The 24,758-nt window shown below is 36.9% G+C and overlaps 1 protein-coding gene across 2 annotated transcripts in view; it reads right to left on the minus strand.

Annotated features, from left to right (window-relative positions):
• The window catches only part of GRID2 (glutamate ionotropic receptor delta type subunit 2), a gene marked incomplete at both ends in the record, with an annotated part of 702,974 nt that overhangs the window by 196,386 nt on the left and 481,830 nt on the right, over window positions 1-24,758 (minus strand). For both annotated transcript variants that reach the window (XM_084285976.1, XM_084285975.1), the window contains 3 exons: window positions 7,779-7,898; window positions 15,892-16,053; window positions 20,562-20,735. In XM_084285976.1, coding sequence (XP_084142102.1) covers window positions 7,779-7,898; window positions 15,892-16,053; window positions 20,562-20,735 — 456 coding nt within the window. The remainder of the gene's footprint in view (window positions 1-7,778; window positions 7,899-15,891; window positions 16,054-20,561; window positions 20,736-24,758) is intronic.

The following is a 24,758-nucleotide window of genomic DNA, read 5'->3' on the forward strand; positions in this document are numbered from 1 at the left end:
ATTTGGGGTTGGCTGGGATTTTTTTCCATTAAAAGTATCCATGAAATGACTTCATTTTCATGAGGTGATAGCTTTGGTCAAAACCAAATCTACCCTTGTGAACTGAAGGCAAACACTGAAAGCTTTAATTCTGAATTTTACCTATATTTCATTAAGAATCCTTACCTTAAAGCGAATAACTTCAGGTTAAGCTGAGTGCCTTATCCTACTAATTTTAAGGATGATGAACAACATTTCTGAAGCACTTAAAAGTGGGGAGAAGTCCCTAACAGGATTTGCAAAATCATATAGTAGCATTACTGCCTGAGACGTCAATGAAGCATTAAGTCCATTCTTAAATATACATAGTTCCTTCTGACATTACTTAAAATGTCACTTTGGAGGCACTTCAAAGTTTCCAAGCTCTTTAGATCTCTAAAGTGAGTTACAAAGCTAATGTGCTCAGCTGAAGTATTTAAGGATGAAAATCCACAACTTGCCAGCCACTTTTGCAGATCCATGTTCACTGGGAGGCTCTCACAGCTACTTACACAGCAGAAAAAGCCATATAACCATAGCAAGGGTATTTCAAAAGTGTGCCCAACAAATCAAACTGTAAATGCTTACCAATTACAGACATAAAGTTTGGCAAAACAATCCCTTGGTCTGGTCAGCCTGTGGCCAACTGTAACCAGGGCAAAGGGAAGAGTGGAACCCCAAAATGGAGGAAAAGAAAAGTGTCTAATGGTAAAGGATATAAATCAAGTTCCATACACTACACTAATATGACCAATGTTTCAGTCCAAATTGTCTTTCCCACGCTCATTATTTAAACAAACAAACAAAAAACTAACTCAGAGAACTTCTGCTCTTTAGAATACCATAGGACAAAAAAAAATAAAAAAATAAATCCTTACTGATAAAAAATAAATGAGTGAAATTCTGTGGCACTCCATGCTCTTACACCAATGTTGAAATACGGAATAATCACAGTGGAGCCTCTGTGGTTAGGCATTTGCCTAACAGCTTCAATGGAAAACAGGAGTTACAGATACAATTAGTACCTTTTACTTATTTATTTATTATGGCTGATCTTTCTCAAGCGTCCATTGTCATAACAAGATATTCAAGGAAATTAAAACCACAACTTTGAAAGAGATAAATATTTTTCCTTTTCTTTGCTTCCAAGAAAACTATATTATTAGCAGGAAGGGGGTAAAATGAAACCTCTTATCCTGATGAATAAAAAATACAAAACTATATAATTTAAATTGCATACAAAATATTTGTTTCTTTCTAATGAAAACAATCACTCAAAATAGGCAGCTCCCAATCCACCAAAAGCAGCTTTCAGTAAGAGCATTTAAATTAGTTTTGACAAGAATGGAAATTCTGAGCAAAATAGAGATGGACTCATCCCTGCCAAAACTGCCAAGAGAAATACGACAGAGCCCCAAGGTCCCAAGGGGAATTTTTTGTCTGACACCAATGCTTCTCCCCAGGGTTCTATTGCACTGTCCCTTCCTGCCACACTGCATTTTATCTTTTTCCCACTGTTCCCAGTGCAGGAGCAAAACCTTCATTTCAGAATTCTACAGTTACTAGGAGGCTTGAAAGATCTGGGGGACTTCAAACTCCTACAACTCTATAAACATCACTGCTAAAGCCATGCATCTGCATGCTGAAAACTGCATAAGCCTGTAATTTAATTGCTTGAGATGCATTTTAACTAGCCACTTAACCAACCATTATTCAGAACTGAGAAACCTGGACACCTACCTGACTCACAGCATAAAATCAGCTTTCCTTTTTATGACAGGTCCCTCAACCTTTGAATGCTTGAGTGCATGAGCTCAGCAGACATAGCTTACCATCCTTCTTCTTAGAAGAAATAGGTGGGATACCATGTTGCTATCACACTGGGTTTGCCTTAGCTTTGTAGGCTTTTATTTGGAGTTTGAAAGTTTGTGTGCTAGCTAAATTTGCCCACAAATATGACTCAGGCTCCTTATTCCTGGTGAATGTCCCACTCTACAGGTGAGTAATTCATGGGGTTGCTCATAACACATCCTATATTAGCTGCTCTGCATAAATAAAGGACTACTAGAAGGACTTGAACCTTGGTTTTCCATATTCCTTTGGCTGCATCCACTGCATCACAGAATCCATTTCTAACTTCTTTACTTCACTCTTTGTTATGAACACTGAAATACTTGATTGTCCAGACAAACAGCCTGGGGTCAGGGCAGGCACCTGGACTGTCTAACACCAGGATTCAGATCTCTTTTCCCATCGGAGTCCAAAACCTAACAGATTCTGCGGATGGTAGGCTATAAATTACTCTGAGTCAGTCTCTTTCTGCAGTCTCACATTTTAAAAGAATATGCTTTATTCAAAATCAAATCAGGGATTTTTTTTTAAACTTATCAAATTCAGGAATACAATCTCCATTGCTTTAGTCTTCAGAAGTCTAATATGCGCGATGTCTGTTTAGATTGACTTAAACTAAACAGAAGTACATTTTGAAGTAAGTCACTGTTCTTTACTAATGCAAGTTTCACTGTGGTAACATCCAAATTCCCAACTTTTCTAGCCAAATTAGATTAAATTGAAATTTCACAAAATATTTTTGGAAGCTAACAGGATGGGAAGGATCAGTCACTGTATCTTCACCCATTGCACAGCACTAAATAAAGGAAGGAAATGATACTCTTCAGAATAAGTAAGTAAAGCACCGGACTAGAACAGCCAGCCTCCATCCACCATGGTATTTAATTACTTCTTTATCTCATTTTTAGTGGGCTGTTTTATGTATTTAAAGTTGTTTTAAAGAGAGCATCATGTTAGTACTTTGCCAGGTCTATCATTGCTATCAGTGCTAGAGGCAGACACAGCAAAAATTCTTTTCAGCTCACTAAAAAGTACACCTTCAGCAATGTCTCTGTAAATTCCAGGTGTATCTTCCAGTCACATCATAAACTGCGCATCAGCCTTTAGAAGCAGCTAAGACAGATCACAGCTTAAAGTAACAAGCGCTGATATATATACATTTTTAAATCACTTTACAGAGCTCTACCTTTGATCATGATCACAAAAGGAACCGGTGAACCTGTAATTTACCTTAAGTAGCTAACCAAGACGAAAATACTGTGTCCGCTCTTGGTTATTAAATAGTGCTAGTTAACAGGTGTCAGCAGAGCTGTCTTAACTCCTCTTTTTAACTAATGAAGCAAAAGGGAATAAAAGATGAAAGAAAAAAGTTTTAACTGTAGCAGAAGAGACAGCCGCTTCTGCAAGAGTGAAGCCAAATATACACTTGTAATATATGTTGCTTCTTGATGCAAATGTAAGAAAAAATGATAGGCTGGAAAACAAGGCAATACCACTATTGCAATCAACTATTCTCAGATTAGGTGAGACGTAGCAATCATTTTACTAGAATGAAAACAAAAAAATGCAGTACAGTTTTCCCATCTCTGAACAAATAATACAACTATAAAATGTTGCATGTAACCCTAAATAATCTGTAAAATAAAAACTTTCATGCATTAACGCCACAGGGCGTTATGATATCCCATCATTCGAACTAGCAGAGCAGAGAGGAACACCACATCTGTTAGGCATTATGGCCACAGGCTGCCTTCACCTACATTCACATTAAATATTTTGCACTACAGATATCCCTTGGATTAAAATATAGAAGACATTCTCCTTATGGTCATTAAATGAAAAGGTTTTTGGGCAGAGTCCTGAAATCCTACCAGACGAATGCTACAGCCTCACAGCATCTGGGGTTACTCAGCTGCCCCTCCCAGGTAATCTGTTTTCCTGCATATTCCTGGCTTGGTCCTTGCTCTGAGGCATCCCTAGGTGATCTGAAGGCAAAGAAAGCCCTGACAAGGACACTGTGGTGCAGCAAGGGAGATAGACAAGAGCCTGGCACATACTCTCATGTCTTCATATGGAGGCAATGACAGAAACCATCTCCAGAAGACAAGGGAAATACATTGGAGGTGGGTGTACACTAATGGGGATAGAGAGGCAGAGCAAAATGTACAGTTTCCAAATGACCATGTGCGGTAAGAAAAACAGTGTGGGAACACCAAGACAGTCCTCTAAACTTCAAAAGGTCTAGCTCAAAGCCTTTGAGAATGAGTCCACTTGGGATTACATGGAGCACTGGAAGAAACATAAAAAACACTTTATTCTTGCAATGCTGTTTTCTACACCAGTTAGATATAGGACAGTACTCCTCTGAGCTATCAACTCCCTTCCATTCAATTGTTTGTTGGACAGTTATTCAGTGGAATGGCAGCTTTTATTTCAACAGTATAGATAAAAGTATTGCACTGAAATTTAAATGTCAAAGAATACACACTCAAATGTCAAATACCAACAGACAAATGCCAACAGAGAAATGTCAGAAATACTCCCGTGTCTCTTACTGAACATAACTATATCTGCACAAATGCAAGCCACAGCATGATATGTAAAAAAGCAAGAATTTTTCTGCAGTTTCCTTGGAACTGTATCACCACTGGTTTCAATAAAATCAGTATCTGGCAGTGATCTAGCTGTATTACTCAAAGTATCTGACCCCAGCAACACATAAGCAATCCCTAGTCTGCAAGGTGATGGATGGTATTTGCAGATGTAACGGTACATCAAGGTGAGATAAGTTGTATTTCAGGCAAATCCCACTGCTGAATTTGTTAATTCCTTGCAAGATGAAAGCTCCCTACACAAGGAACTTTCATGTCAATGCTCCCACTACTTTCCAGATATGATGGTAACCCATGAAAGTTGAAGGTGGGGACTTGCAGACAGTTTCTGCTAGGTACATGGTTTAATTTAGGCAGTAAAGACAAACACACATGTAACTTCTTGATTCTTCCTAAAATGCTTATATTCTTGAGTCCAAGGATTATTAACCTGTAAAAATAGGTGAACTTTTCAGAGGTAACCGAATAACTCAGGGACCCAAACAGAACTTACTTCAAACACAATCTGGATTCTTGAGAAATCTGAGTGCTTTTTAAAATGTTACTTTCTTTAATTAAAATCAATTAATTATTCCTCAGGAAAAAAAAATAAAAAATTCTTTACACACTTGACTTGATGTGACCTTCTGGTCCCAATGACTTCAATGGGCCTTTTGTCATGATTTCACCCTTCATTATCTTCTGCAAAAGTACTTGGAAACACGTTAATTGGGGAAGATGCATTTGTTTAGAAATTTCAGTATACTAATTGCAGCTGCTTCCACTAGAGCTAAGAAGTAAAGATGGTTCAGTAGTTCTGTACTTAAGACTACTAAATACATGAAAATCTGAAGAGTACTTTAATTAGTGACTAGCAAAAATACATCTGACTCCTGTAATTATTACAATTTGCTTCCAACACTAGTGGCTCATAATTTGAAAAGTAAAATTTCAAAAGGCATGAACTTTTGTCAAAGCACTAAAACTAAAATCTGGCATTTTCACCTTAAAATATATTTTATTCTTCATCTCTGATGTAAATGCTTTAGGATCCCCAAAGCTTGTTTTTTGACTGTATGTATGACATTGACTGTAAATACCATATTCATTTTAAATCCTTTTATGGTTCAACTGAAATAAATATGTAAATAAATAAATGCTTAATTAAATTATTTTGATCTTTTTATTTTGAAAGACACATTCAGGAACAGTTCTCACCTTGTATATGGAAATTTCTTTCTAAAGAAAGCTTTCAGAGAAAAGAATTTTCTCTGGATCACTGAATGTCATTTAGAAAAAAATATTGGAACAGATTAAATCTGTTCTGGACATATTTATTTATTTATTTATTTTAGCTGCAGTGCACCATAAAACTCTGAAAATAGACATTTATAGTGCAACTTCCATCAGGAAAAAATTCTTGTATTCTCTCTATATAAATTTAAATGCTCATCTTGCCAAACATAGTAGGAAACTGAAAAAATGTATTTTTATTTTTTTTAACCTTGTTTCTCTTCTGAACAGGGTCTTATGACACTGATTTTCATGGTCTAATTATATTCTGTGCAAAACTCTGTTCTCTTTGACAAACTATTTCCTTCCAAAGACAATGAATGTCTCTTTGTCCTTGAAGTGCAATAAAGAATAAACTAGGAAGGTTCAAAAAGCCTGTTTGCTTGTTTCGGAATGCCATTGCTTTGCACAACTTGTGTGCCCATGCTCATTAGTTTCCTCTTTAAATGTAAACTATACCATACTTTAAAGTTGTGCCTTATATTTAAATTACACTGCTGAAGAGGAGTTAGAAAAGATAGGAAGTTCTGTAAGCATTTCTGTATTTCCCAGTCCCTTCTATAGATCTCTCTCAGTTCTATCTTTTTGTGAAATGGGAGAACACAACTGCATGCTGCACTCAGGCATTTGCCCAGACAGGCCTGAAGTCAAAAACCAACAAAAATCAATCAATTAAATTAAATCAAGACATAACAGATTTGTCTTAGGAAAGACTACTTAGTTGGTCTAAAAAATAAATAGCTACTAAATGCACAGCATGGAAAATAAATCAAGTCCAAATATGTTGAAACAGACTCAGTTTGTAGGTGAGGGAATAAAGATTCATCCAACATTCTGGTTGCCTAAAGGCTTTGCAAAGCGCCCCTCTAAATATTAACAAGATCCAGCCCCATTTAGCTTCCGAGGCATCTGTCAGGATCTCTGCTCAAGGTGTCATAGCTATAGGCACATGTGTATTAACTTATTGACAACAGATGATACAATGGAGCCAGAAACAGCAGGAAAGGAACAAAAATTCTGATGAAAATCAGAGGAGTTGAGAGTCACTTTTAACTTCTTATTTATCTCTCTCTTCTTTCAGAGCACTTATCTATTACTGCAGAAGGTATGCAGACAAATGATGTACTTCATCATATAGTGACACTGACACATGGAAGCAGTATATATATATTAAGATAACTTTCTCTATCATTTGCTTTGAGACAATACCTTCAGGTTAGGTACCTATAAAAACCAGCATGATCCAATACAGTAAATTTCAAAAATCTTGGTATTATCTTTCAGGAGGTCTGTTTTTGAAGAAGAGCTGCTACTGAAAAAGCTTATCTACCCTTCTCATTTCTGAAATGTTACTGTGTGATTTTTTCTACTTTTGCCATCTCAGACAGGGGGCTAACCCTACAAAGCTAAGGATATGAATTGCAAATAGAGACCCGCTTCTTTTGCTCTAGATGTATGCAATTTACCCAATCTCAGTCAAAGTATTTGGACTGTGTCTGGCAGCTAAGTACCTAACTTTACATATTTTCTGTAAAAGTTTGTAAGTACAGGATGTTTCCATAGGAGTGAAGACAAGAAATTACAAAAATGTCTATCTCACAACAGACTTTCTCTTCCTATAGCTATGAATTTTAATCATCCAACAATTGAAGCATCCTACTGTGACCATAAGCATCAAGTATAAAGCTGAGAGCTCTAAATATCTTCCAATGTAAAACTTGATATTTTTGAAATGGCTTGCAAGGATTACAAAACAACAGCGTTTGCTAGTCTTTTGCAATCGCCTACCAGCCGATTAGCATACTGTGTATTATGAACAACACCTTGGTCAACTGCAATGCTCTTTGCAATGATAAAATGGATGGGTATCTAGAAGTTCATGACTTTTCTCACATTTCTTACTCCTCTCAACCATATGTACATGTTGTCTGTCATCAAATACTTTTCTGTCAGGTTGGCACACAAGATAGTTTTAAAAAAAATTAGTAAAAAGCAGTGTCTTGATTGAATAATATGTAGTCTCACCTTACGGATGCCTCTGCCAAGATCTTCTCCGTAATTTGTCCCCAGAATTTCAAAGTGAACGTTTGGATTCCCCCCATTTTCTGCAAATTCCAGTTCTCCAGTCAAACCATTCACTCCACCCTATTGAAAAACAAAAAGAATGACAACAAAAAGAAAACTGAGTGAAAACTGAGAAGTAGCCAATTAATAACAATCTTTTGTTTCTTCAAGGGATTTTTGTGCTACTTATACACATACAACTACCAGAATGAGGACAATTTTCTCAAGTCCACATATCCCTAAAAATTCTGAACCCTAAATTGTCCCTCTGTCACTAAATTTCCTCACAAAACAATCAAACTCAACAATGCTGAGAGATGTAATAACAAGCAGCAGTCTTACTTTTAGCTTATTTGCATGCCAACATTTGCTCTTTGTACCAACAGTAAGACATTAAATTCTAATCCCATATCAAGAAAAGCAGTTTTGCAACCAGTTTTAGTGGAATCAAAACTAAAGACAAACATACAAAAGAAATTATACAAAAATGACTTTGCTCTTTCCCCCAAACATTTCTCATCCAAAACAGGTTTCCACAGGATATCAGGTTGAGTTTTGGATTAAATTAGAAGCATTTTGAGATCACCACCATATGTGATCCATACAAGTGATGAGGGTTTTGTTTAGCTGAATATAATCAGTTGTTTTCCTCCACAAATCTTTTCTGAAACTAGGAATGCATCAGATAAACAGTAGTGCAGCAAATTTTCATGCTTGCTTCTACTTTGTTCTACATTTTAGGCAGAAGGGCTAATACTAAAGATGAAACAGTATTTACTATAAGGAATCAAAACTGAAAGGGCTGTACATGCCATAACAGTTCTTAAAATATATTCCAGGGTTCATTCAACATAGCAAACATTTCAGCCTTTTATAAAAACTATGATAACGTGGAACTGTAAAATCAACAGAGCCGTGTGAAATGCCTGCAGTGAAAACCTTTAGCCTTAGAAAATTTCCACATTTTTTTTTTTGATATAGGAAAAATTACATGTTTAACCCACTTCATCCAAGAAACCTTAATAATATTTTATGTATGCACAGAAAAAAAAACTAATTACCTCTGTTATAAAACCATACAAAATGCATAGGTTTTCTTCAAAACATAAATTGAGAGTTTTCATAAAGTTCTGATCTTTTGTAAAACATTAGTATGACTACTGTAAAATGAGGAATTTACTCATCGATACCTTTAAAACTTTAAGATTAGAGATTTGCATTGTCAGGGCAACATTTTCTACATAGTTCATAATGTGTCATTTTCAGCTAATAACAAGAAAATACTTTGCATGTATATGTATTTTTAACCTTTTCTACAATCTCTACTTTTCAGATGAAGTACTAAAAGTGAAAAAACACAATCCTGATTAAAAGGTATGACCACACAGTCTTTTTCAGCATGACTCCAAGTCATCCGGGCAATTTTGATGCATATTATTATGGTTATCAGAACTCAGATTACTTGTTAGCTTGAGCACAATCCTGTAATAATCACACACTCATGGCTTTTAGATTGGGATAGCGTACCTCTGGCTGGTACAGAGTAAAGACTCAGTGAGTTTTTGATTACCTGTGAAATCATTTGAACTTGTCCTTAGGTAAATATCCAAGTTTCATAAATACAAAACAAATTTCTGTAAATTTCATTTGACTACATACTATTCTTCAACAACAACAAAAAAACAACCTGTTGTACATGTCTTTTTTCCTTATACAGGCTCATCTGTCTTTTTGAGTAATTAAACTGGAATTTCATGGTATATGTAATGTGGAAATGCCTGTGAAACAGCACAGTTTTGCAAGACTAGGGATCTCCGTCTGACTCCCAGAAACTTTCACCTGGATGACTTGCCCCTCCCTGACAGCCTACACCTATTCCTACTCCTTCACCACTGAGCTGATACCATATACTGCCTTTATTATACTTCTACTTCATATTTCCTATTCTACTTCCTAAAACTTTTCCCCCACAATGTGAATTGAATATGGGGGTCTGAGCACGAAAATTAATTACACTGTTATAAACCACCTGAGATGCATAATGTTTTCAAGTTAGCCTCATGAAATGTCTAGAAATAGCAAGTGAAAACTCTGGAATGAAATGATAAAATAAAGGAAATAAGAAACAAAAAAGTTCCGTTCACATACGTGCTCAGTGCAGTAGAAAGTGTGTATGGAACTTCTTTTTTTTTTTTTTTTTTTTTTTCTTTCTTATTTTGTTGCAAAGTGCTTTCAAATTAGGGATTTTAAAGTTAATTTTTCAGGTTGAGAGCACTCCTAATAACTTATGGAACATGAAGATACAAGCATGTCTCAAATGTAAGTGATTTTTGATACTTCAGACTAAAATATTAAACTGCTCTCTCTCTCTTTTTTGGCAACTCTTGTCTCTATTTGAGTAAATATAATCAAAAAAAAGATCATTTGAAGAAGGACTTCACCTCGGTTACATATGAAGCAATGAAATCCACCTTTTATGAAAGCACAGGTTTCCTTGGATATGGCTCGTAACTAGTACAGGCCAACAGATGTGCTACTGGATTTTGAAATGGAATCTATCCAAAACCATTGTGTAAGTTTATTTTCCTTGATTGTTAAATGGCTGCAAATGTTGGGGCAAGATACAAACTGCATGTCTGTAAGCTATTTTTATCTGCCTGAAATCCAGCAGTAACCATAACAACAAGTTTTCTCATTCATCTATTTGGTAATTTTCTCATGCTTTGAAGATTTGTCATGTAAGAGTGTCTTTGATTAGAGTTCTTTCCTACACTGTGTACACCAGAAATAAATGTAATAAAAGCTCAGATTATATGGAAATACTCCTGGCCTGGAAAGTGAAGAAAAAGAGGTAAAACAGTGTGGAACCACCCATATAATGAAAAACAACAGTAAAATCTGATAGGAAACATCTTAGAGGTCCTGACATCTTAGTTCCACCTGTGACCTGCCTTGCTGCCTCAGCCCCACAGGCCAGGAAGTCCTGTAATAGAAATCTGCTGGTTCTTGTTGCCCCACGCAACCTTTTTTGCCTGGCACATGAGCTTGTTTTCTTGCTCACGGCTGAGGGAACAGCACAGCATATGGCCTAGTGAGAGCTTCAGGACACTGCTCCCATTTTTCTGCACACAGTGTACATTAGTCTTTCACAGTGTGGATCCCTCAAACACTTCCTTGATTTACTGAATGTGTTTTATATCCCTCCTCTAATGCAAAGTGGAAAGAGATCACAGTGGAAATGGCAATCTGTGTGACAGTTACTGATCCACTAACTTCCTGATGAGGTTTTTTCAAACCATGTCAGCATTAATTAAGATAATGGGTAAGAGCCAAATAAATTTTTCATTCCATTTAACTTACAGAAACAATGCTATTTGGGAAAAAAGACAGATTTATTATCCACTCTAAAATTCTTCTACAGTTGAGCCACAACCATGCAATTTCCTGACACATTTAAAACCGAAGAGTGAAATGTCAGTTGTTAGGACAAAAATGTTTTACTTATGTTTCTGATTACTGCTCTGGGCTTCGCAGAGCTATTATAAAGCTGGCAATATAGTCAAAGCCTACTTGAGTCCCCTCTAGACTGGCAAGATAAACTACAATTTATATATGCTTAGGCACTGTTATACTGTAAGTACGTCCCTGAAGAAAGTACTATTTACCCAGCAGTCAGGACTTCACATGGGAATGTCAGCTTGCCAGTCATCAGTTACAAAATATTTCACTTGTTCACAAAGCTCCTTTTCAAATTCTGGTTATGCTCAGACCCTAGCTATTTTGCAATAAAAAAAAAAAAAAAGTGTGGCTATAGGCATAAAAAATGCTGTAAGCATCAGATATGATTTCCATGTTTAAAAATCTGATATTGAAAAAATTAATAAAATTATTACAGCTAAAGACACTGTTTTCAGGTGCCTGCAGAAAAAGAGTGTACACCACTGTCCGAAAAACAATTTGGCATCTTTTTCACACGTCATCCCTGAACACAACTGACAATTCTGAGACCCAAACCATTTGACAATTCTTGCCCATGATTCACGAAACAGCAAAGTTGCAGCACATTTTCCACAAAGGAACAGCTCTATGCTGCTGCTAGCACTAAAAATTTGTTGTTTGTCAGTGAGCTAAGCAAATGTGACTGGGAAGAGATCAGGTAAATGAGAGTGAATATATGCAGTAACTTGATGTCATTTTTTCTGAGTTGATCCTCCATATAATCCTACTTACATTTATTCTCAGGCTATTCAGGAAGATTAATTTTTCCAACAGTAGAATTATTTTTGACTAATACTTATTACTCTCACAGTGAAATAGCTTAACCGAGAAATAAAAAAAAAAAAAAGGGCACACATTTGGGGATAGTTCCTATTGCAGAAGTGAATTTAGGTCTAATTGCCAGAGCTGTCCAAATTCATTAGTAGGATTGTATTTCCTGATTAATTAAATTATTTATTCAGTTCCAGAATGGAGAGAAACAGATATTAGATTTTTTTTTTTAATTATTATTATTAATTTTAGTGGCTTTTTAGATTTTCCAATCAGCTGAAATCACACAGTAAATCAACTTTTGGAGTTGTTTATAGGAACAGAGACCCAGGAATCAAGTATTCAAGAATGAAAAGTAACAAGTTACAATAGGGAATGATTCAGATAGCCATTCTGTTATTTCAAGAGATCTCTGAAACTCTTTAATCCTCCCTTGTTCCCTGCTCTTCCATACTAGCTCATTAATCACAAAGAAGCCATTTTCTCTATTTACTTCCAGAACTCTGCTATTTTTAGCCAGTGGGGCTGCAGGTACATCAGCAACCTTTTCTCTTACTTCAGTGCATAGCTTATACAGATTTCCCAACTCTTTTCTTATTTTTTTCTTCCAGAAATCAGAGGAAGATCCCTTTGGCAGTTAAAATGCTGACAGATATTCCCGTTTCATGATCTTTTTCTAGAAGACAGGTTTTCTTCTAGAAAAGCTTCCTCTAGAACCCATTTCTCTGCTTTCTTAAAGACAAGAAGCTGCGAGTAGCAGTAAGATGGCAACATTACCTCCACTTTGCTGCTGACAGGAGAACAGTTACTTCACTGCTAGTCCTTTTCTAAGGCAGGCAGTCTGGAACTAGGCATCCATTCTTTAACTGTTTCCCCACCACCACTGTACTTGACCATCCATTAAAATTACAGTGAGGTGAGGGGCAATGTGGGACAAGACTGTGATTCCAACTATCACAGAATCACAGAACCATCTAGGTTGAAAGAGACCTCCAAGATCACCTAGTCCAACCTCTGACCTAACACCAACTAGTCCTCTACTAAACCATATCCCTAAGCTCTACATCTAAACGTCTTTTCAAGACCTCCAGGGATGGTGACTCAACCACTTCCCTGGGCAGCCCATTCCAATGCCTAACAACCCTTTCGGTAAAGTTATTCCTAATATCCAACCTAAACCTCCCCAAAATATGCGACTCAGATTGTTATGAAGGTACAGTTAAAACTGTGCAGGGGGTGGGAATCCTTTTTCCAGGTACATTTAAGAATGTCAAGTGTATCTTTGCTCTGAGCCGTAGCAATGTTTTCCTATGCTATTCCAGTATACACTACATCTTTGAAACTGTGGTGACTTCAAGATGAAAATGCAGAATCTTCTACTCTGAAACCACTTAAATACCACATGGCCATTTTTTCTTCTTTTCCTACAAGATTAAAATTAAGGAAAAGGGTTTTAAGAAATGCTTTTAATTTGTTGGTTTTAGTGGATGTTCCACAATGATAGAAGACAAAAAGTATGCAAAACTGTGATCCTGAAGTTCTTCTAAATAACCAGGTCAGTGAATTCAAAGGGAAAGTAGATCACAAAACTGAAGCAGAATTCCTCTTTCCTGTACTTTTTCCAACACTTTGCAGCAATCTTTAGTATCCATACAGGTAATTTATGCCTGCAGTTTTGGGCTTACTTTTGACTTTCAACTTTATCATGTTGCTTCCATAAATTCATCTTAGCCATCACAATGCAGTGTGCAAGAAACATTTGTACACTTCCATTTACACCTGCAAAATGGCTTATTGTCAAAGCCATCTCATTCAATTAGTAGAGAAACCCAAAAGCAACAGGAAATAAATTTGGTTAACTGCATGTCACAGATTTCTATAGTGTTCAATTCACTTTCTACCAAGTTGACCAAATCCCTGGAACCTCATCTTACTCTTGCCTTCTTGAATGCATTCATTTTTTTACTAATGGTTTCTATTCACATTTCAGGGTGAAGTACTGCAAAAAAAGATCTTTGAGACAGTGTGGCTCTGTTGTGAAAGGCCACAGAAGGAATTTATTTTATTAATCGCACCATTTTAAGAGGTGGGAAATGGAAGAAGATAAACTGGACGTGCTAGTTAGGGCAACACAGGAAAAATGGAATAAACCCTGGCTGTTTGAGATGCAAAAAGATACAATAGTGGTGGGACACAGCATGAAGGACATTTATGTAGGAGAATAGGATCAGTCTCCTATCCACAAATGTCACAAGCAAGCAAATATTTGCAAATACAAAACAGTCACCAGTCCTTTTCATGGTGGATCACTTCAAAACTAAAATTTAGAACTGCTAGCAGGACTACCAGAGTTTGCCTGAAACTTCAGTTCAGATATCAAATTCTAATTCTAATGTGGAAGTGGGTATTTTGACTTCTCTGGCTCAGGCATCCTATCTGGATTTGAGTAAGTAGGAATAGCTTTTAGTTTATTAAAGTGCACCCCAGTATTTACAAACTGCAAGTTGATAAGAAAAGTTCCAGAATCAGCCTTGCCTGTAAAGTAGCATAAAATACAAGAGACTGCCAAATGTGAATTTGAAATTGCCCTGTGATACTCTTTAGAGCCACTTAGAGCCATATCCTGCCCCTGTAATAAGAAATGTGTCCTGGATTATCCTTGCAGTCTCATGACTTCCAACTATTAGAATGGTAACTGAGGACAGCCACCAAAGAAAGTCCTTGAAGCATTATTTGGGAGCTAACGCAGGTTGGACCTGGGTTGGATGGGGGGGGGGGGAAGTGTTCCAAGGAGCTTTACATTTTGCCTACATCATCATCATTTCTGCTGTAAAGACCTAATACAGAACAGCAACTTCACAAAAACACATTATATTTAAAATTATTTTATGTCCTTTTAATTAAAGACATAAATAAAGCTTAATTTTTTATTTTTATTTTTTAACTGTCCTGTTTTCTGGTGTTTACAATGCAGACACAGCCAGCACTTTAAATGTAAATACACATTACCGGAAAGTACATGCAGACGAATGAGAAGACAGTTTTATGAAAGACATCAATAACATAAGGAGGCTGAACAGAATAACTTACAGGGAAGGGTAAACAACCAACCTATGCATATTTTGACTAAATGCTGACCTGGAAGGCTGTGAAAATTGTCTCTAAGTATGTGGAGTCTTTAAACATCATGAAGAAAGGAAATAAGTAGGAAAAATATACTTAAGGGCTGAAGAATAAGAAAATCATTTGGGGAATATGCATGATTTAGGTATGAACTAATATTCACAGAGAAATAGTGAGAACTTAACATTGGATAAAGCACCGTCTAATCTAAGAAATAGTTCTGCAATGGCCAGGTATAGACTAGATGACTCTATAGTCATCCATTTTCCTTCCCTCATTTCTATTATGCATATATATTAATGTCAATAGCAGTGGAACAACAAATTCCACAGAACACCAGCTGAGTGTAATTGCCCAACTTTTTTCTTCTTTATTTCACAAATAATAAATATAGTACATTTCTCTGGTTTATCCCCTAATCTGTGATAATTTTTCAATACGATATTATTTTCTACTAGTGTTTGATAGTTTTGGTGAACAAACTCACTGATTTCACTTCAAAAATTATGACGTAGAAAAGAAAAACAATTAAAGAGTTTTCATTCAAAAATTGTAGATATATCAAAACTTTTGCTTCAAAAAACAACTACTGGTACTGGCAAGGACAGTACACATCTCAGATGGAAATACTACTGCAAGTATTTTAGAAATCGAAGATGATGAAATACTGGAAAAAAAGTACCTTTTTGATAGTTTCCAACATGGATCGTCCTCCTTGCCAGGGCTTAGAGTTCTTCCTGATGCAGGTCAGGCTGGCCATGCTGTGCCACTTCCTGTCCTCCAGCTTCTTATGAAAGGCATTCGCCAGCAGAAGGACAGTGTCATATATATACAGGTTGGAAATCTGCAGACATTGAAAATAGAGTATTAGCATATTATTTGTGGTCTCCTGCCAGCAGCTAGAATTTATCATTTGTTTTGCCTCTCTCATAATCCTTTGGTAATTAAATGACTTATTTGGTTTTAAGAAGAAACCGTAAGAGTCAAAAAGTCCTCTCCTTGGCTCTGGTAGAAATAGCAGCTAGGGTCTGTAATGCTACAATTGATTTGCAGTGACAAACTACACACACGTAAAGTACAGGCAGTCCAATAGCTGGCACAGCTCCACTTGGAGGATTTAAAGCCCTGCTCGTGACCGTAAGCAGACTTCTTTTTATTTTTAACCAGTTACTTGGAATTTTCAATTTGTCATTTGCCAGACATTTGGACACCATCAAATTCTGTTCAAGGCTGTTTGTTCTTTTGAAAAACAGTAACTCTGAAAATTTTAAAATAATTTCAGCATGTTTATTTTTCCTGAGTTTTGCAGGCAATTCTGATGGAGGCAATTTCTAGTATAAAATCGGACCCAGCAAAATCTTCCTCTGTGTGCAGTTGCATGTTAGTTCTGAAATTTACAGTGTTTTCTGTCAGAGTATTTGGCAATGGCTGTTAATTCCTCGCAGGGCCAAGGTCTTATGGTTTATATGTGTTCACGTTTCACTGTGAGCATGTTTACACACATGCAGTGTCCAAAAGTTCCAGTTTGGCATCAGTGAGAAGGCACTGGAGCTCAAGAAAAGAAATTACTCATGTGCCAATTCCACTTAGCCAGGTACCATTTCTATATATGTACTTTTCAGTGCACGCAGTAAAAAGTCAGTTGTACTAACATACAGCTGATCAGCTCAAAACCTTAAAAGAAGGAAGTTTACAGTAGGAAATTATGCCAATTTTGTGGAGAATACCTTTATTCTACCTTGTGAAAATATCCAAAGACTGGGAAAGTCCCACAGCTAATGGGAGGAGGTATATGCCAAAGAAGCACAAAAATGCTGAAGATCTAAGATGTTAATTGGAAAATCACCTTAAAATAGGGGAAGAAGAAGAAAAAAAGCCTTTCTTCCTGTCTAATACCTTCCATATAGCCTTTTAAAATTATTATTATTTATTTATTTTCTTATGTAAATTCCATCTTTATGATGGCTTTGCCTGTGTCATCTGCAATCTGCTCTGTACAGTTCTCACAGAAAGGTTTTGTGACAGACTCCTTCCCTGCACAGCATCCAGGAAAGAGGTGATCTGTCTCCTTAGCTGGCCAGAATTTCCTGGGGCATTTTGCCTTCCACATCTTACTGAAGAAGATCTCATGGTCTGCTTTTTTCCCCTCCCAATAAACTCCCAAGATTCCCTATTGCCTTTACATTAATATCACAAACTCACAGAACTTCTGATCCTTATTTTACTCTTCGTTTAAATGACTGTGATCCTTCCCACCCTGTTTCTGGAATACAGCCCTTAATTCTTACTCAGGCTCATTCCGTGACTCCAGTGGTTTTATTTCCATTTCAGTACTCACACAGGAATTAATTTGCTTCCTGCAGATGCTCAGGCCAGGCATCACTGTGTATGACAGGATTAGAAGCACGGACTGAGGATCTGGGTTCAGATTAATTGAGCGTTTTTAAAATAACTTGGATGATTTGTCTATTTATTCTCTAAACCTATAAAGGAGTCAAAGCCTTTCAGCTAAAACCATATTTCCCCCAAAAAGTCATCACCAGCGGGACATTTGTTTGAGGGAGAGAGAAGGACTTATTACTATGCTGTGAGATATGTTTATTTTACATATGCCTTCACTAAAGGGGAAAAAAACAACCAACCACCACACAAAACTCTGGAGAGCACAGACAATAAGGCCACTAATAAGACTAAATTGATACATGAAGGACTACAAATGCCAAGTCATCATTTCCCAGTGAAATGACATTGCTTTCAAGGTAGCTTCCATAACCTAATATCATGGGAATAGAAGACTCTTGTCACAGTTCATCAGGAAGGATGCACTTACAAATCCAAGAGTAATATAGCTGGGCCTTCATCAAGTATTAATAGGGCTCAAGAGTACAGAATTCAGCAATTATTAAGCATTGTTATTCCTTTACTAATAGTTCACCTTAGCAGTTACAGCAATCAATCACTGATAACACAATGATAAAGAAACCACAATTAATTTCTGGTTCTCAATCACCCTTCCATTCCACTGCCAGAGGTATGCCCCATTAGTACCTGTGCCAACACACACAGTGGGGCTGAAACTTAAAAGTCACTTTAAAGTTCTAGTCGTTTTCCACAGATGTTTCCTAGGACATTCGATTAATTGCCTGGTATCCATTACTGATACTTTATCCATTCCAAGTCTCTCAGACTAATGGCAGGACTCTTGCATTATCAAGCTAACTGGATAATTTCCTCTTGATGCAATTCAAAATTCAGATGTGAATTTTTGTTCCAAAGTGTAGAAGAAAGATATTTCTTTTAATCAGACTATGTAGGAGTGATTAATCTGCATTAACTATGCTGATTTTACTCATACCTTGACTACTGCACAGAGCTTTTAAACAAAAGGATAATGGTAGTAAGTAATTCTGCGAATCCAGTTTTTTGACTTCCTGTGCTTTTTGAGGCTTCCATGGTGATACAAATTCATAGCAATTGTTATTTTGACTAGGCCAATCCCAGACACATAATGACAGACCTTCACCATGATCTTTTTTTATCTTTTTCAGTGTTTTAATTAAGGTGCTGAAAAAATTAATTATTCACACAGCCTTTAGGTGGAGTAATTTAGGAAAAAAAAAATAAAGAAGTCCACCCTCATGATTTCCAGAGAATATTTCTGATTAGTCACACTTCGATGGCATAAAAAAAATCATTAGAAATTTCAATTTATAAACTGTTCCAACTCCCCACTGGAATAGAAGTTAATTTATAATATTGTTGGGGAGAACAAAGAAACAGCAAACAAACCCCAAAGCTACTTGAATGTCTGCGCATCATATGAAGACACAGGGGAAATGACGCCAGAGTTTTTCTTCCTGTCACTATTTGGTATTGTTTCTCTAGCTACTAATGAAGAGCAGCCATCTCAGGGAAAGCAAGAACATAGAAACTGAGCTGTGCAAACAGTTAAACCAAAATTTCATCATTTCTTTGAAGTGAGATGTTATAAAAGCTTTGGATGGGAAGATTACAGCTATCCAAGCTGTAGGTTGATCAGGAAGCATAGGTTAAGGTATAATAAGGTCGCAACTAACACATTAAATGGAATTTGCCAATTTGTAGAAAAAGAAAAAAGATTTTTCTTTCCTAAAGTCAGTTCACCGTTGAAGTGAAATAAAAGTTAAGCTGAAGTGAAAAACAAACAAAATGTGAAGCCTGCTATTAACAGGATACTTTTTTTTTTTTTTTTTCTTCACATTGCTCTAGTTAGTAACTCAGTTCATGAAAACTGTTCCTTGCAATCTCTAGCGGCTGCACGTAATCACACCCTCCATTTTTATGTATTATCCATAGACTAACAAAAATTTCCCCTAGGACAACGCTGCCACAACAGAACAGAACAACCTACAAATTTTTCACAGTTCCTAAATAGCCCCTACAGATATTCTATGCATCCATTGAACTTATGCAGCCCTGTTTAAGACCACTAATAGGACCACTGTGCAGTGTACTATGGCTGAAGTTTTTCATGTCATTAGTAGGCACTTACTGGCTGTTTTGTGAGCAATTAGTGAAGCAATAGCTCTTATAGTTAACCTGAAACAAGGAAAGACAAGCCACACTTCTCCTTTTCTCCTTAGATTTATCATTTTAAGCAAGTAAAGTCACTCTTTAAAACCATGCTATTTCTCTCCCATTCTCTCACTCCTTCCTTTTGGCACTATGCCTGCTCTCTTTACTACTAAGTCAGATGTGCTCCTTCTGCACCGATGCCAATACAGCCATCTTTTCACCAGTTCATAAATGACCTTGAAAAAAAAAGAGAAAGAAAGAAAAAAGTGAAACTGACCTTTTAAGGCAATTTCACATTCCTGATTTGCCATAACTTTGTCATCATGAATCCTAACGATGGGGGAGTGGGGGGTAGATAGACGGAGGTGCCTACATGAAAATACTTGAAACAAATGATGTGGGTGGTCCCCAGGAAAGCTTTCCTATCTACAGCACATATGGCTCAGAGAAGAGCAGCAACTTAGAAAACATTGGCTATAGGAAGCAAATTCTTCACTGGGAAATGACAAAAAATAAAATTCAAGCAATGTAACAAAACAAATACCCCGCTGTTTGGAGATCACGTGGCTTTCTTTTGCTTTTTCCTCACTTGTGGAGTGCGCAATTTGTTCTCGTCCATCAGAATTGTGATCATCCCCTGCCCAAGTATTTTCCCCTGTCATGCCATGAAACATTAAACTGCATGTCAGAGAGGACATGAAAAATAAACATTAAATTACACTAAGCCTCGGGGGAAAAACCTTGAACTTTTCTAAGAAGACAGCTCCCGGGTTGGGACTAGACCAGTATATGAACTACCTCCATGCTTTGGGAGAAAGGGTCCTTTGGATCACACAGTGATGAAGATATTCTGTGGTTGCCACGGAAACAGCGCTGACTTATGTTTTGGGGGACTGGAAATGTCTGTCGAATAATTGTTAATCTTCCAATTGACCTTCTCACCAGCTCCTGCACATCCAAATCATTTATTTCCTGAAAGATAAGGCAAGGGAGACAATAGACATAAAAGTTAAAACACAGAAATGTTACCAGTTTACCAATAAATGATAAATAAATAAATGAATAAATAAACGGAGAGGACCAAGAGATGTGTGATTGCTACATGGCTATTCCTGAGCTCTGCCACAGTCTCAAGAAGAACATACACATACCTACTACAACTGTCCTACCACTCCTGTAAGAATTGCAAACGTCTAAAATACACCATACCTAACCTGCCTGAATCTTTGTAGGTGTAACTCAGCTTAGTTGTTTCATTTGTTGTTGTTTTTTTTCCCCGTCCTTTTACCTCTGATCCTTTACTTAAAAGTGTTGCACAGCATTCTTGGCAAATAATGTGTAAATCGGTAGGAAGTCATAGCATGATGTATTTCTAAGTGTAACATTACTTAGAAGCTGTGAAGGTACAGATAATTATTCAGGTCTTAAGTATTCATTTCCTAGAAACAGAACATCAAGAATGTGCAACTTAGTGAACATCATTTACCATAAGAGCAAAGAAAATGCATTAGAGCATTCCAGGTGTGTATGTGCTTGTTTATAGCAAAACCTAATTTAAAACCAACCTTTTACTCCATAGGGTACCTATTAAGGCTTACAGATGAACTCTCAGCTCCATGGAAAAACACTTCAAAGGAAAAAATTACTAAATATATACACTAATATGTGAAACAAGCTTAAAAGGTTAACTTTAAGGCAGGAACTTTAACTTAATGAAATCAGAAAACAGTTCTTTACATAGTAAGAACTACTGCAGTTTTGCAGCACAATACTTCACACCATTGAAAGATGTGACTCTCAGGGAATGTAGGGATAGAGAGGAGCATGGGCTTGGGGGCAACCACAACGAACTTCAACCTGCACATAAAAAATTGGTATTTGCTATACACAGGCTGTTTCTAAGGACTCAAATAATTTCACCCGCTGTTTTCAAGGCAATCTCTGTCTATTTTTCTGCAAAGAAGGAGAAATAATGTATAAAACTGTTCATCTTTTTTTACATAGAATTTATTTGCCATCATACTTAATTGTTCGTCCATAATCCGTCTTAATAACAGAGGCTGATGCCCCAAAACTTCCCAGACATTTAACTTTGGGATAATTTACAGAATTGCAGAATGGTTGAGGTTGGAAGGGACCTCCAGAGATCGACCAGTCCAACCTCCATGCTCAAGCAGGCACCTAGAACGTGTTACATAGGATTGCATCCAGGTGGGTTTCTCCTGAGAGGTAGAATCCACAACCTCTCTAAGCAGCCTGTTCCAGCGCTCTGTCACCCAAACCCTAAATAAGTTCTTCCTCATATGGTGATGAAACTGCCTGTTGTTCAGTTTATAACCATTACCCCTTGTCCTCAGACTGGCAACCACTGAGAAGAGTTTGGCCTCATCCTCGTTATATTGTCCCCTCAGGCATTTGTAGAGGTTGACAAGATCCCCTCTCAATCTCCTCTTTTTAGGCTAAACAGGCCCAGCTCACTTAGTCTTTCCTCACAGGACAGATGCTTCAATCCCTTAATCATCTTTGTGGCTCTACGCTGGATCCTCTCTAGAAGTTCTGCATCCCTCCTATACTGGGGAGCCTGGCCCTGCATGATCAGAGCTGAGCAGAGGGTGCTCACCTCTCTCGGCCTGCTGTCCACACTCCTCCTGATGCAGGCTAGGATCCCATTGGCCTTCTTAGCCACACTGCTGGTTCATGGTTAACTTAATGTCCACTACAACCTCAAGTCCCTCTCCTCAGAGCTGCTCTCCAGCAGGTCAACCCCCAACCTATACTGGTGCCTGGGGTTATTCCTCCCTAAGTGCAGGACCCTGCACTTGCCCTTGTTGAACCTCGTGAGATTCCTCTCTGCGCAACTTTCGAGACTGTCCAGGTCCCTCTGAATGGCCGCACAGGTCTCTGTTGTGTCAGTCACTCTGCTAAGCTTTGTATTGTCTGCAATCTTGCTGAGGGTGCACTCCGCCCCTTCATCCAGGTCACCGATGAGTAAGTCAAGTAGCACCGGACCCAGCACTGAGCCCTGGGGGACACCCCTACCCACAGCCCTGTAAGGAAAGTTCTTGAGGAGCTCCCTTTAACAGCCTGCATTTAAAATACCCTTGCATATAGCTACAATCTATTGAATATTTGATTCTCATTTGCGTATTTCTATCTTCTCTTGAAAGGATTTTGCACTTTTGCACTGTTATGCCTGTAACTAAACACCATTGTCATTCTTACCTCTAGTGTCATGATCTCTAAGCCCATTTCTTTGGAGAAACCAGGGAATAGATTTGAATGCAAATGACAGACTCTTTATTGTGAAATGGTGGCCAAGGCTTTTGAAAACAAAGCTCTTCAAACACTGAGACAACTATCCTTTTTTTGTTGTTGTTGTTGTTGTTATTTATTTATTTATTTATTTATTTTATTTTATTTTCCTGAATCTTCAGTTAAAGTTCCTTGAATGTCATCTTTTGGAACATCTGGTTTGGACATATTGGCATTTATTTTCTTTAAATCTCTGAAGAAAAACACATGAGATGTAAATTTTAACTTCAGCTCTCTCAACTAGAGTGAAACTATTTTATTTCTTTTCACAGATTGCCATAGTTTTGAATGCATCTGTTATTAATGTTCCTTATGAAATATAGATTTTTCCACAAACAAAAATAACACATGGCATCAGCTGTGTCCACTGTAATATCTTGCATTTCCGGTCGATTAATCCTTAATGTACCATAGATAATGGTTTCTCTCAGCTTAAGATTCTGTCTTTTCATTTAGTTTTTATCATTTCACTAGCTGTAATGTTAAAAAAAATATGCTGTTTTAGCAAAGCTTGTGTTATTTTAAAAATATTTTTAATAAAATCCGAAAGGAGAGTTCAAGAATCTTATCTTCATTTTAAACTATATCCTTTCTTGGAGTGTTTACAAGAAGTGTGTCTGGTTTCATTACATACTGTGACCAATCTGTAATAGCAAGACTATTAGAATGGTTTTAGTAATGTAAAAAATCATACCTGCATGGTGATCCTACCTTGTTAAACAATACTTTAAAAGAGATTTTAACTTTCAGCTGCTCAAACATTTATCTTTTCTCTCTCAAAAGTGTATTTCTTTCTTCTGTAATCAGCATTTTTTATGTATTTTAATTATTAATTTGCTACCTCATATTTTTATAGACCACCCAGGAGCTAATAACAGAATACAAACACCACAGAGATTTTCTTGTGGTGCTAAGATATAAACATCAATAGAATAATAACTGTCATTTTAAGTGCTGTGAGTTCCACTGATTATATCACAAATTCAAATTTTAGGTTAACTGGAAAGCAATACCATGCAAACCCAAACTCAACTTCAGTCATTTGCTATGTATTTCTTTGTCATTTCTTAATACTTGGCACTGGCAGAGTGATGAGCCTTTTATATAATGACTCTCCAATATCATCTCTCATTCTTGATTTTTGGATCTGACTTAAGAAAACTATATAAAGCAACTATTGTATGAGAGGAAACAATTTTCATTTGCACTTCAAAGGAGGATAGAGTATAATGATATGAGGATGGCAGATGATCTGTTATACAAGTACCAAATGTCAAAAAAATCACAAAGTTGGCCAAGTTGAACTGAGTTGGCACCTGTATAATTTTAGGTTAGGTTTTATGTTTTTTTCTGGAAAGATCCAAAGTACAAGATATAGTTCCAAACCTTTCTTTTGTTGGTCTGAACTTGGAATAAGGGGGAGGTGGTCCTTCTTCAGACTGAACATGGATAAAAATAGATGTCCATTTCACCCTAGTAGGCAAGCAAATAAAGAAAGGACTGCAATTTTAAATGAATAGGTCTTTGCAGATGAAATGGAAAAAGGGGGACTGAAGAGGATCATCTCAACATATCAGGCACAGACTCCAGTGGGAAATAAGACTGGGCATCCAGTGTATATTGCCATTCAGCTTGGTTTCTTTAAGATAAGCAATTTAGGTACAGAATTACTATTCACCATAG

Source organism: Netta rufina (genome assembly GCF_964035555.1).
Source record: "Netta rufina genome assembly, chromosome: 4".
Classification (NCBI taxonomy): Eukaryota; Metazoa; Chordata; class Aves; order Anseriformes; family Anatidae; genus Netta; species Netta rufina.